Source organism: Pseudophryne corroboree, chromosome 8, assembly GCF_028390025.1.
Source record: "Pseudophryne corroboree isolate aPseCor3 chromosome 8, aPseCor3.hap2, whole genome shotgun sequence".
In the NCBI taxonomy this organism is placed as follows: domain Eukaryota; kingdom Metazoa; phylum Chordata; class Amphibia; order Anura; family Myobatrachidae; genus Pseudophryne; species Pseudophryne corroboree.
Window position 1 is genome coordinate 52,634,572 of NC_086451.1, and position 14,862 is coordinate 52,649,433.

General features: G+C 46.8%; 1 protein-coding gene across 1 annotated transcript in view; it reads right to left on the reverse strand.

Annotated features, from left to right (window-relative positions):
• LOC134948417 (protein bicaudal D homolog 2-like) overlaps positions 1-14,862 on the reverse strand; it is a 109,071-nt gene that overhangs the window by 24,825 nt on the left and 69,384 nt on the right. The window contains exons 7-8 of the mRNA XM_063936374.1: positions 7,393-7,544; positions 5,561-5,786 (exon numbers count right to left, since the gene is read on the reverse strand). Coding sequence (XP_063792444.1) covers positions 5,564-5,786; positions 7,393-7,544 — 375 coding nt within the window. The 3' untranslated portion in view covers positions 5,561-5,563. The remainder of the gene's footprint in view (positions 1-5,560; positions 5,787-7,392; positions 7,545-14,862) is intronic.

The following is a 14,862-nucleotide window of genomic DNA, read 5'->3' on the forward strand; positions in this document are numbered from 1 at the left end:
CATAGGGGGAGGAGCCAGTGCACACCACCTGATCCTAAAGCTTTATTTTTGTGCCCTGTCTCCTGCGGAGCCGCTAATCCCCATGGTCCTGACGGAGTCCCCAGCATCCACTAGGACGTTAGAGAAAAGTTGGTATGACCTCATTAACGTTGAGAAATATTTAGAAGTAGGCCGGATCCCAAGAGGTCTAAGGCTGAATAAGACTCCTGGTGTTGGGAACATTGAGTGAAGATTTCAATATCAAGTGGAATAGGATACTTGATGAAAGCGCTGCCAAATTAGTGGATCTAACTGTGACAGAGAGGCAGAATGAACTGGAAGGACTAGAAGTTGAACTAAGCAAACTTGAGTCAGATCTCATCAAATTTAATGATGATGAGGAGTTCAAGAGGGATGTGGCCGATCTCCAGTACAAACTGGAGCGTAAGCAAAAGAAATTCTCTAGGGATAAATCTGACTACACCAATGGAAAAGTACATGATTGGGGGATTAATGGTCCCTCCAAACAGGATTATAGGGAACACTACTCACAGGGGGGGAGGAAGAGAGTACTGGACGAATATGATGATGATGTATTCCATCAAAGACGAAACTATCCTTCCCGACAGCGTCCTAAACGAGATAATACCTACATGAGGAGGAGGAGTTCCAACCAGTCCCCAGGACGAAGATATGGGAGAAAACCGTCCCATCAATTTCAACAGTCCCCGGTTGAACTAACAGACAAGTACTCGCATCATAACCGGTATGAACCCCTTAGGTCAGTTTCCCCCAGGAGAGGGGCTTTTTTAGGGAGAAGGAAGAATATAGGATTTCCTTATCGACAAGAGAGAGAACAATTGTACACACGTTTGAATTCCCCCCAAGGAGTAAAGAGACATTTGAACCCAGGAGAAGAGGTACAAGGGGTGGAAGAAAAATTGCCCAACAAAAAAAAGAAGGGCAATCAATTTCCTACAAGAACCTCCAAACCAGGCATCATCAATTTTACTAAAAAGGAGTTATCCCACCCACAAACATCAATATTGAACAAAGGTCTAAAATTTGCTCCGAACCAACATGTAAATAAATTCGATCTATTTGTTGACCTCAACAAATATGTACACAGTCTAACACTCAAAAGGCACTTCTTAAAGAACCCTATACAAAAATTGAATCATGAACCTCGAACTAAGCCTGTGGTTGCCCCCCCCCCTCGAGGTATTATCCAGTGGAGTCTAGGGGTAATCATATTGATTTCTTTTTCGACTCCGTTAAAGGGGACTTTAGGAAATTGAAGCTTCAAAACGACAAATTTTGCGACAATCTTACATCCCAGGAGAGATTAACCATCAAACAACTTAAAAATGTTGACGAAATAGTGATCAAAATGGCGGATAAAGGGGGGTGCTGTCGTTATTCAAGAGAGATCCACATATGTCAGTGAAGCTCTGAAACAAATCAATGATACTTCCACCTACGAATTACTTAAAAGTGATCCAACTGAAAAATTTGTAGAAGAACTTCACAATCTACTTTATGAGGCTAAGAATAAAGGGGTGATCTGCAAGGAGGAATCTGAATACATTCTAAATAAAAAACCACACAATAGTTGATAAATCATTCTTTGATAGTAATAAGAATCAATTATCTTCTAATTAGACTGGCTTGAAGCCTCGGCAGCCTATTTTGTGATGCTCTGAAGTTATTCTTTGAAAAATCCTGATTGTCCACTTTGATGGATTACATTTTGATAGATGTTAATACCAAAAGGTATGTAAAATACCCAATGATAATATATGAGTTTTATCGCTACCACCTAATTTAGCTCTCATATTTTGTCATTAGCCCAATTATTGTCTTTTTGCTCTGTTTCACCATGTCTCGCACATCCTATTGTTCATGGACTGTTCTTTGTACAATATTATTATTATATTATTTTATTGTATAAATATTGATTAGTTGTCTTGTAATCTTTAGACATACCCCTGATGAAGTCTAGTCACTAGACGAAACGCGTTGGGTTGTTATATTTGATGTTCTCTCTGAATATCATACGAGGATACTGCACTAAGTTGCCGATATTCCTCTACCAACTTCAGTGATGGAGTATTCGAAAAGAAATTACATCATTTTGTCTGTGTGTAATATGATGGACATGCTTTTTTGCTTCTGTACATTTTAATAAATTTTTTATGAAAGAACAGTTCATGTTTATGTTTTAAAAGTAATGATAATTGTGAAACCCACTGGGTTCCCTGTATTTATAGGTTAAAATAACCTTTGGGCGACAATTTTATTTTTTCCTTTCATATTTTCTGTATCTAGTCCCTCCTAACAAGGGACTTAGTGAAATAGGCAGCCCCTCCCAAGGAATACTGTATCTTATTGTATCCAATTAGCCTCAGAACAGCACAGAAGGAGAGTATTTGGTCGATTATATATATATATATATATATATATATATATATATATATATATATATATATACACACACACACACACTTCCAGAATACGGGCGGCACTCAGACTTTAAAACTTCAGATGAACTTGGTGAACAAGCCCCTTAGGGCTGCTTTATTGTGACGTTTCGGGGCCAAAATCCCCTTCCTCAGATTTTGGCCCCGAAACGTCACAATAAAGCAGCCCTAAGGGGCTTGTTCACCAAGTTCATCTGAAGTTCTGCAGTTTTAAAGTCTCCGAGCGCCGCCCGTATTCTGGAAGTGTATGCAGCAGACTCTGGTCTGAGGGGAAGGTACCTGAGCAGGTGAAACATAAGACCAGAGTGCCAGGGTCTGACGTTGGATGGTGTATATATATATCCTGAACAGAGCTCCACCAGGTGCCCTCCAGTGGCCGCTGGTGGAATCACAAAGTATATATTTATTAAATCAGTAAGTGGAAATCAAACAAAATGGATAGAAAATAGAAAATAAAGTCAATTTTGAATATGAAAGGTCGTTATAAATGGCAACTGCCACCCCAAAATCCTACCCCCATTCTCCATATGCAGCAAGTGTGAAACAGTCAGATCAGTATTTTTAATTAACAGCAGGCTGTAACATCTCCCTGCATTATCACTTTCATTTGGTCAGTGGGGAAGGCCTCTACTGGCTCCTGGCGCACATAACAGAGGTGAGGTGCAGCCTAGCCTTTTATTATATAGGATGCTTTATTCACATAACTATGGGTTTAGTTATGTACACATCACTTCCTGAGGAAGGCCTAATATAGGCAGAAACACGTTGGAGCACATTAAGACATCACCAACATCAACTACCACAACCTGCGATCACTACTAACAACCTAAGTCTCCCGGCTGGCTGGCTGGCGAGTCGAGCAGCCAGGAAACAAGTTGCAGATTATGGGGCAAGTAAGATCTTGCGATACCGCAGGTCCCGGAAGTCTCGCACACACCGGCAGTCCCCCGGGCAACCAGCCACGAGAACCACAGCGTTCTCCGGCAACACAGGGAGCCTACAGGGGACGGAGAGCAAGACGACCGTAGCGAGCACACAGATTCTGCACAAAAGGACACGCACGTCCATCCATAAGAAGGGTAATTTCTTACACCTGGGGGCTCAGTACGCTGGCCCTTCAGCCAAGACCCCAACCGCATATCAACAACTCTGCCATACGGACTACCGTTAAACAGACTGTCAAGACTGAATTCACCACCGTTTTGTAGACAAATTAGGAAATTGATCTGCAGCCACAAACTGAACTCTCTGCCACTTCTGATATTCACTACTGTATGTGTTGTGCATTATTCATGCAATCACTTTAACTGTATACAATTGCATGTGTACAACATAACTACAACCTTAAGCTAAAGTGTGTTATTAGCACCAGAAACACTCCCTACTTATTCAAACGAAAGTTAAACCATACGATATTGCTTTGTTCCCACAACACTGAGCGCTATATACTCCCACCTGTCAGTTATGTAATTGTTTTAGCCTTATGAAATGCAAACCTAGCAATTGTAGAATGGTGCTCACTAACGGTACTATAGTAAATATAAAATATTGAGGAAAACAAAAACGGTTTCCAAAGCTGTAACGCAGGACCCTCCAGCTACTGTGGAACTGCACATCCCAGCATGCCCTGCCACAGTTTTAATATTAGAGCATGCTGAAACTGTGGCAGGGCATGCTGGGATATGCAGTTACACAGCAACTTGAGAGGCGCATGCTGAATTACTCCTGCTATAAGGGATTCCGTAAAACGGGCATTCCCTGCTTATCTTTACTTCTACCATAGTCGTAGAACTAGACCAGTTGTAGCCCCAGTGACAGACAGAAAACGCTCCTTTTGGTGTATCGATAAAGTGCTTCCTGTATGAGAAATGACCACGCCTCATTGGGGTTTCCTTGTAGTCATTTGAACATTCCACGAAGCGGCGCCACAGTCCCTCCCTCACTGAAGCGGCGCCACAGTCCCTCCCTCACTGAAGCGGCGCCACAGTCCCTCCCTCACTGAAGCGGCGCCACAGTCCCTCCCTCGCTGAAGCGGCGCCACAGTCCCTCCCTCGCTGAAGCGGCGCCACAGTCCCTCCCTCGCTGAAGCGGCGCCACAGTCCCTCCCTCGCTGAAGCGGCGCCACAGTCCCTCCCTCGCTGAAGCGGCGCCACAGTCCCTCCCTCGCTGAAGCGGCGCCACAGTCCCTCCCTCGCTGAAGCGGCGCCACAGTCCCTCCCTCGCTGAAGCGGCGCCACAGTCCCTCCCTCGCTGAAGCGGCGCCACAGTCCCTCCCTCGCTGAAGCAGCGCCACAGTCCCTCCCTCGCTGAAGCAGCGCCACAGTCCCTCCCTCGCTGAAGCAGCGCCACAGTCCCTCCCTCGCTGAAGCAGCGCCACAGTCCCTCCCTCGCTGAAGCAGCGCCACAGTCCCTCCCTCGCTGAAGCAGCGCCACAGTCCCTCCCTCGCTGAAGCAGCGCCACAGTCCCTCCCTCGCTGAAGCAGCGCCACAGTCCCTCCCTCGCTGAAGCAGCGCCACAGTCCCTCCCTCGCTGAAGCAGCGCCACAGTCCCTCCCTCACTGAAGCAGCACCACAGTCCCTCCCTCACTGAAGCAGCGCCACAGTCCCTCCCTCACTGAAGCAGCGCCACAGTCCCTCCCTCACTGAAGCAGCGCCACAGTCCCTCCCTCACTGAAGCAGCGCCACAGTCCCTCCCTCACTGAAGCAGCGCCACAGTCCCTCCCTCACTGAAGCAGCGCCACAGTCCCTCCCTCACTGAAGCAGGGCCACAGTCCCTCCCTCACTGAAGCAGCGCCACAGTCCCTCCCTCACTGAAGCAGCGCCACAGTCCCTCCCTCACTGAAGCAGCGCCACAGTCCCTCCCTCACTGAAGCAGCGCCACAGTCCCTCCCTCACTGAAGCAGCGCCACAGTCCCTCCCTCACTGAAGTATAGAATATCAGCAGTAATGGCAGTGTTACAATCCAGAGCTTATGGCTCACTTATGGCGCTAACCTATGGTTCACGTTTAATGAACCAGAGTGCAAAGGGATACTCAATAGTGTGTAACCGCTAGGTTCGAGACATATTACCCATTTTAGAAAGAGCACTTACAGTACTTACCGGTTAACTTTTGGATTTAGAAACATGACCTTTAGACTTTGAAGACGATCGCGGCCAACTACTTTTTGAGACATCTGGTGACCCGTCCCGGCCCTCTAAGCGCTGCGTGAGGGCCAGCTTTTGCTGAATGGCCATCCTCAGCAAGGCATTCAGAGTCTTCTTCTCATCCTCGGCTACAACGAGCTGCCGCTGCATCTCCTCCAACTGAGTCACATACTGATCACATCTGCAAAGAGATCACGTCTACAATAAAGACACTGTTACAGAATAAAGACCATTAGCCTATTGCTATGCTGGGAGGGGGGAGGCGAAGGGAACACAGCACTTTCACTGACATAGGCATTTCAGCAGAGTCCACATTAAAATAAGTGGAGGACATGGGTAGAGTCTGCAGGCCAGACATGAAAGTAATAGGTACTTAGGAAATGTAAGAATCCCTTTCTTTGTCCAACTCCACCTCCAATACCTTTTACAGTTGCATTAGAAAATACCTTTGTAAAATAAGCCATCCCTGTACCAACATAAGTGGGATTTGTGCACTTTTGGAAAATTAACCTGTCCTGTATTACCTGAAGACCTCCCCACAGACTGTTCCTTTTCGCTAAGGAGACGTCAAAGCGCAAGCCATTTGTTACAATGCATCCAGACCTGCTCAATGGAGCGGAATTTGTTAGAGGACCACCTCACTCGCTACAGAGGGTTATATTTCTTGGGAATTGTCCGATATTGGCAGCCTCTTAAAACGTTAGGCTTAGCATAAAGGAAAATGTGTTTTCATATATAAGGTGTGTGATAGGACATCTGCACCAATCACTCGCTGTCATGGGTAAAAGGAGCGATTTATCAGTTGCAAAAAAAGATGATCAGCAGCTTTTGGGCCGAGGGTGGCAGAATTTCTGACAAAGCGCAGTTTGTGAACCGTTGGCATGCAGCTGTGGTGAAAGTAAATCCTGACTGGACAGTGGCACCATTGCGAATAACAGACGTGGAAACTTGGGGGCTACCAGACATGTGTCTAAAACTACACTTCAGCCCGTCTAGCTGCTGTCCATGCTGCACACGGCGGTTATACTGGTGGTTGTGTATTGGGGTGTAGAATGGTAGCATACCGGCGCTGGGAGCCCGACCGCCGGCATACAGACAGTGTGGCGAGCGCAAATGAGCCCCTTGCGGGCTCGCTGCGCTCGCCACGCTATTTTATTTTCCCTTCAGGGAGGTCGTGGACCCCCACGAGGGAGAATAAGTGTCGGTATGCCGGCGCCGGTATACTGTGCGCCGGGATCCCGACAGCCGACATACTGAAGACCACGCGTGTATTGAGTGACCAGTGGTCAGCATACCACCGTCGTGATCCTGGCAGTGGAATGAAGGAGGGGGGGGTGCCTGTTGGTCGGCATGCCCCACTTTCGGGACTGAGGTTGCGGGATGTAGGGGGAGGGAGCCCGCCGGTCACATAACTACATCCCACTCTGGCTATTAGCTAGTGGTCATAATAATGTCACTCGACCGTGTATATATCTCCCATATACGTTCAATATTACAATTATTCTGGGGGTGGAGCTAAATACAACAAAAGAAAAGAGAAGAAGCGTCTTCAACACTTCCATTAGGATAAAAGCTGCAACAATGGGTGACATTTTAATGAAACCATTTCCTTCTTTTTTTGGATCATCTCAATAAAATAGTGAGGGACATGTCCTAAGCATACATCAATCGGTGGGAGAAAAAAAAAAAAAAAAGGGGGAGTTCCAATGAACAGTGCAGCTTAAGACCAATGTACAAAGTCCCTGTGATCACGTAAATAAATGTAGCTCTTGCATGTCATACTCTACCTGCTTGCAAATATGGAGCGCATTGATGAAAAAGTAGCAGCATCCTCCTTTAGGGCTTTCAACTCATGTCTCAGCTTCATCATGGTTTCTGAGATTAAGGCTTTCTCACTCTCATACTTGCTCTTCAGGTTCGACATGGCCACCTCAGCTGTCTGAGCAGAGATAAGTCAAGCACAAATTAGAGGTCAACACCAGCAAGCAGACTAGACGCAAGGGATAAATTGCCAGTAGACATTGAACCATACACCCCAACAACCAGCCGTTACAGGCAATCTAGGTTTTGCCCAGTGCAGCAGAGTTCAAACATGCCTATGGGGATTATGTAACACACCCACAATATCAGGCCAGTTTGGCTGACTTCAGTCATTTTGACAGAAGTTGAAAAATGTATTCTATAAACTAGAGGGGGATCTAAGGCACGTCATACAGGAGTATCTAAAGTCCGCTAGGATTATTAGCAAGAACCAGCATGGGTTTGTGAGGGACTAACTTAATTAGCTACTACGAGGAAGTGAGCAATAATCTTGATCAAGGAAAAGCAGTGGATGTGGTCTTCCTAGATTGTGCAAAAGCCTTCGATACAGTTCCTCACAGGAGACTGATGATCAAATTAAAGGAGATTGGCCTAGGAAAAACTATTTGCACATGGATAAGCAGCTGGTTGGATAGCAGGGTACAGCGAGTAGTAGTCAACGGGAAGTCCTCAACCTGGTCCCCAGTAGTCAGCGGAATACCACAAGGGTCCGTACTCGGACCACTATTGTTCAACATATTTATCAATGACCTAGAAATAGGCCTGGAAAGCAGAGTGTCAATCTTTGCAGATGATACTAAACTGTGTAAAGTAATTAATTCAGAATTGTATGTGGAGTCCTTGCAGAATAATCTATCTAAACTTTAACTCTGGGCGTCTAAATGGAAAATGAGGTTCAATACAGACAAATGCAAGGTTATGCATTTTGGGACTAAAAACAAACTTTCATCCTACATATTAAATGGGGAACGCCTAGGGGAAACAGTTGGAAAAAGATTTGGGGGTATTCATTGATAATATGCATATTAACCGTACACAATGTCAAAACGCAGTAAAGAAGGCAAGTAAGGTGCTAGCGTGCATAAAAAGGGGAATTGAGACAAGGGACTCGGATGTAATCATGCCGCTGTATAAGGCATTGGTACGTCCGCACCTGGAATATTGTGTTCAGTTTTGGGCACCATTGTATAAAAAAAAAGAAGACATCAGTGAACTTGAAAGTGTTCAAAGGCGACCTACTAAATTGATTAAAGGCCTAGAAGGACTGAACTATAAGGAAAGACTTACTAGGCTGAATATGTATACACTAGAAAAGAGGCGCCTAAGAGGAGATATTATTAATATCTTCAAATATGTAAAGGGACATCACAAAGAGTTATCAGTGGAATTATTTATTAAAAGAACACAGTTTAGGACACGTGGGCACTCGCTGCGACTGGAGGAGAGAAAGTTCCGAACGCAACGGAAGAAAGGGTTCTTCACTGTTAGGGCAATCAGGATGTGGAATTCCCTGCCAGGGAAGGTGGTAACGGCAAACTCTGTAATTGGATTTAAAAAAAGAATGGATAAATTTCTGAATGAAAAAGCTATCCAAGGTTATAATACTTAAAATATCAACGTGGTTAATCTGGGGGTAACATGAGTTATAGTAGCTAACTAGTCATAAAACATTATTTAGCAAGTATGTAGAATCATCACAACTTAAAATAAGATTTTACTCACCGGTAAATCTATTTCTCGTAGTCCGTAGTGGATGCTGGGTACTCCGTAAGGACCATGGGGAATAGACGGGCTCCGCAGGAGACTGGGCACTCTAAAAATAAGAATTTACTTACCGATAATTCTATTTCTCATAGTCCGTAGTGGATGCTGGGACTCCGTCAGGACCATGGGGAATAGCGGGCTCCGCAGGAGACAGGGCACATCTAAATAAAGCTTTTAGGATCACATGGTGCGTACTGGCTCCTCCCCCTATGACCCTCCTCCAAGCCTCAGTTAGGTACTGTGCCCGGATGAGCGTACACAATAAGGAAGGATCTTGAATCCCGGGTAAGACTCATACCAGCCACACCAATCACACCGTACAACTTGTGATCTGAACCCAGTTAACAGTATGATAACAAAAAACGAAGTAGCCTCTGAAAAGATGGCTCACAACAATAGTAATAACCCGATCTTTGTAACAATAACTATGTACAAGTATTGCAGACAATCCGCACTTGGGATGGGCGCCCAGCATCCACTACGGACTATGAGTAATAGAATTATCGGTAAGTAAATTCTTATTTTCTCTAACGTCCTAGTGGATGCTGGGACTCCGTCAGGACCATGGGGATTATACCAAAGCTCCCAAACGGGCGGGAGAGTGCGGATGACTCTGCAGCACCGAATGAGAGAACTCCAGGTCCTCCTTAGCCAGAGTATCAAATTTGTAAAATTTTACAAACGTGTTCTCCCCTGACCACGTAGCTGCTCGGCAAAGTTGTAATGCCGAGACCCCTCGGGCAGCCGCCCAAGATGAGCCCACTTTCCTTGTGGAGTGGGCCTTTACAGATTTAGGCTGTGGCAGGCCTGCCACAGAATGTGCAAGTTGGATTGTGCTACAGATCCAACGTGCAATCGTCTGTTTAGACGCAGGAGCACCCATCTTGTTGGGTGCATACAATATAAACAACGAGTCAGATTTTCTGACTCCAGCTGTCCTTGAAATATATATTTTTAATGCTCTGACAACGTCCAGTAACTTGGAGTCCTCCAAGTCGCTAGTAGCCGCAGGCACCACAATAGGCTGGTTCAAGTGAAAAGCCGAAACCACCTTAGGGAGAAAATGAGGACGTGTCCGCAGTTCTGCCCTGTCCGAATGGAAAATCAGATATGGGCTTTTGTATGATAAAGCCGCCAACTCTGAAACTCTCCTGGCTGAAGCCAGGGCCAATAGCATGGTTACCTTCCATGTAAGGTATTTTAAATCTACCGATTTTAGAGGCTCAAACCAATGAGATTTGAGAAAATTCAAAACTACGTTCAAATCCCACGGTGCCACTGGAGGCACTATTGGGGGTTGTATATGTAGTACACCTTTGACAAAAGTTTGTACTTCAGGCACTGATGCCAATTCCTTCTGGAAGAAGATTGATAAGGCCGAAATTTGAACTTTAATGGACCCCAATTTTAGGCCCATAGACAATCCTGCTTGCAGGAAATGTAAGAATCGACCCAATTGAAATTCTTCCGTTGGAGCCTTCTTGGCCTCACACCACGCAACATATTTTCGCCAAATGCGGTGATAATGTTGTACAGTCACTTCCTTTCTAGCCTTAATCAAGGTAGGAATAACTTCCTCTGGAATGCCCTTTTCTTTTAGAATCCGGCGTTCAACCGCCATGCCGTCAAACGCAGACGCGGTAAGTCTTGGAACATACAAGGTCCCTGCTGAAGCAGATCCCTTCTTAGAGGTAGAGGCCACGGATCCTCCGTGAGCATCTCTTGAAGTTCCGGATACCAAGTTCTTCTTGGCCAGTCCGGAGCCACCAGTATTGTTCTTACTCCTCTTTTCCGTATAATTCTCAGTACCTTTGGTATGAGAGGCAGAGGAGGGAACACATACACTGACTGGTACACCCACGGTGTTACCAGAGCGTCCACAGCTATTGCCTGAGGGTCTCTTGACCTGGCGCAATATCTGTCCAATTTTTTGTTGAGGCGAGACGCCATCATGTCCACCTTTGGTCTTTCCCAACGGTTCACAATCATGTGGAAGACTTCTGGATGAAGTCCCCACTCTCCCGGGTGAAGGTCGTGTCTGCTGAGGAAGTCTGCTTCCCAGTTGTCCACTCCCGGGATGAACACTGCTAACAGTGCTATGACATGATTCTCCGCCCAGCGCAGAATCCTTGCAGCTTCTGTCATTGCTCTTCTGCTTCTCGTGCCGTCTTGTCGGTTTACGTGGGCGACTGCCGTGATGTTGTCCGACTGGATCAACACCGGCTGACCCTGAAGCAGCGATTTTGCCAGGCTTAGAGCATTGTAGATCGCTCTTAGCTCCAGTATATTTATGTGAAGGGACGTCTCCAGGTTTGACCACACGCCCTGGAAGTTTCTTCCCTGTGTGACTGCTCCCCAGCCTCGTAGGCTGGCATCCGTAGTCACCAGGACCCAGTCCTGTATGCCGAATCTGCGGCCCTCTAACAGATGGGCACTCTGCAACCACCACAGGAGAGACAACCTTGTTCTTGGTGACAGTGTTATCCGCTGATGCATGTGCAGATGCGATCCGGACCATTTGTCCAGCAGATCCCACTGAAATGTCCGTGCATGGAATCTGCCGAATGGAATCGCTTCGTAAGAAGCCACCATCTTTCCCAGGACTCTTGTGCATTGATGTACTGACACAGTTCCTGGTTTTAGGAGGTTCCTGACAAGTTCGGATAACTCCCTTGCTTTCTCCTCCGGGAGAAACACCTTTTTCTGAACCGTGTCCAGAATCATTCCCAGGAACAGCAGACGAGTTGTCGGGGTCAATTGAGATTTTGGAAGATTCAGAATCCACCCGTGTTGCTGAAGCACTACCTGGGTTAGTGCTACACCGACTTCCAGCTGTTCTCTGGACTTTGCCCTTATCAGGAGATCGTCCAAGTAAGGGATAATTAATACGCCTTTTCTTCGTAGAAGAACCATCATTTCGGTCATTACCTTGGTAAAGACCCGAGGGGCCGTGGACAAACCAAACGGCAGCGTTTGAAACTGATAATGACAGTCTTGTATCACGAACCTGAGATACCCTTGGTGTGAGGGGTAAATTGGGACATGCAGATAAGCATCTTTTATGTCCAGGGACACCATGAAGTCCCCTTCTTCCAGATTCGCTATCACTGCTCTGAGTGACTCCATCTTGAACTTGAATTTCTGTATGTACAGGTTCAAGGATTTCAGGTTTAGAATAGGTCTTACCGAACCGTCCGGCTTCGGTACCACAAATAGTGTGGAATAATACCCCTTTCCCTGTTGTAGGAGGGGTACCTTGACTATCACCTGCTGAGAATACAGCTTGTGAATGGCTTCCAAAACCGACGTCCTTTCTGAGGGAGACGTTGGTAAAGTAGACTTTAGGAACCGGCGAGGGGGAGACCTTTCGAACTCCAACATGTAACCCTGAGATATTATCTGCAGGATCCATGGGTCCACTTGTGAGCGAGCCCACTGATTGCTGAAAATCTTGAGTCGACCCCCCACCGCTCCTGAGTCCGCTTGTAAAGCCCCAGCGTCATGCTGATGGCTTTGTAGAACCCGGGGCGGGCTTCTGGTCCTGGGCAGGGGCTGCTTGCTGCCCTCTCTTACCCTTTCCTCTGCCTCGCGGCAGATAAGACTGTCCTTTTGGTCGCTTGTTTTTATAGGAGCGAAAGGACTGCGGCTGAAAAGACGGTGTCTTTTTCTGTTGGGAGGGGGTCTGAGGTAAAAAAGTGGATTTGCCGTCAGTTGCCGTGGCCACCAGGTCCGAAAGACCGACCCCAAATAATTCCTCTCCTTTATATGGCAATACTTCCATATGCCTTTTGGAATCCGCATCACCTGACCACTGTCGCGTCCATAAACTTCTTCTGGCAGATATGGACATCGCGCTTACTCTTGATGCTAGAGTACAAATATCCCTCTGAGCATCTCGCATATAAAGAAAAGCATCCTTTAATTGCTCTAGAGTCAATAAAAGACTGTCCCTATCCAGGGTATCAATATTTTCAGTCAGAGAATCCAACCACACTACCCCAGCACTGCACATCCAGGCTGAGGCTACTGCCGGTCGCAGTATAACACCAGTATGTGTGTATATACTCTTCAGTGTAGTTTCCAGCCTCCTATCTGCTGGATCCTTGAGGGCGGCCGTATCAGGAGACGGCAACGCCACTTGCTTTGATAAACGTGTGAGCGCCTTATCCACCCTAGGGGGTGTTTCCCAGCGCGCCCTAACCTCTGGTGGGAAAGGGTATAATGCCAATAACTTCTTGGAAATTAGCAGTTTTCTATCTGGGTTAACCCACGCTTCGTCACACACGTCATTCAATTCCTCTGATTCTGGAAAAGCTACAGGTAGTTTTTTCACCCCCCACATAATACCCCTTTTTGAGGTACCAGCAGTATCAGAGATCTGCAAAGCCGCCTTCATTGCCGTGATCATATAACGTGTGGCCCTATTGGAAAATACGTTTGTTTCTTCACCGTCGACACTAGATTCATCTGTGTCGGTACCCGTGTCGACTGACTGAGGTAAGGGACGTTTTACAGCCCCTGACGGTGTCTGAGACGCCTGAGCCGGTACTAACTGGTTTTCCGGCCGTCTCATTTCGTCAACTGACTTTTGTAATGTGCTAACATTATCACGTAATTCCATAACTAAAGCCATCCATTCCGGTGTCGACTCCCTAGGGGGTGACATCACCATTACCGGCAATTGCTCTGCCTCCACACCAACATCGTCCTCATACATGTCGACACACACGTACCGACACACAGCAGCCACACAGGGAATGCTCTAATCGAAGACAGGACCCTCTTAGCCCTTTGGGGAGACAGAGGGAGAGTTTGCCAGCACACACCAAAAGCGCTATAAATGTATATAAACAACCCTAGAAGGTGTTGTTTTTGATATAAGCGCTTTTAATATATCAATATCGCCAAATTATGCCCCCCTTCTCTTTGTTACCCTGTTTCTGTAGTGCAGTGCAGGGGAGAGTCCTGGGAGCCTTCCTCACCAGCGGAGCTGAGCAGGAAAATGGCGCTGAGTGCTGAGGAGAATAAGCTCCGCCCCTTTTTCGGCTGGCTTTTCTCCCGGGTTTTAAGAAAACTGGCCTGGGTTAAATACATACATATAGCCTTAATGGCTATATGTGATGTATTTATTTTGCCACTAAAGGTATTTAATATTGCTGCCCAGGGCGCCCCCAGCAGCGCCCTGCACCCTCCGTGACTGAATCAGTGAGACGTGTAGCAACAATGGCGCACAGCTGCAGTGCTGTGCGCTACCTTCATGAAGACTGAGGAGTCTTCTGCCGCCTGCTTTCCGGACCTCCGTCTTCAGCGTCTGTAAGGGGGATCGGCGGCGCGGCTCCGGGACGAACCCCAGGAGGACCTGTGTTCCGACTCCCTCTGGAGCTAAGTGTCCAGTAGCCTAAGACTCCAATCCATCCTGCACGCAGGTGAGTTGGAAATCTCTCCCCTAAGTCCCTCGATGCAGTGATCCTGTTGCCAGCAGGATTCACTGAGATTTAAACCTAAAAAAACTTTTTCTAAGCAGCTCTTTAGGAGAGCCACCTAGATTGCACCCTTCTCGGACGGGCACAAAAACCTAACTGAGGCTTGGAGGAGGGTCATAGGGGGAGGAGCCAGTACGCACCATGTGATCCTAAAAGCTTTATTTAGATGTGCCCTGTCTCCTGCGGAGC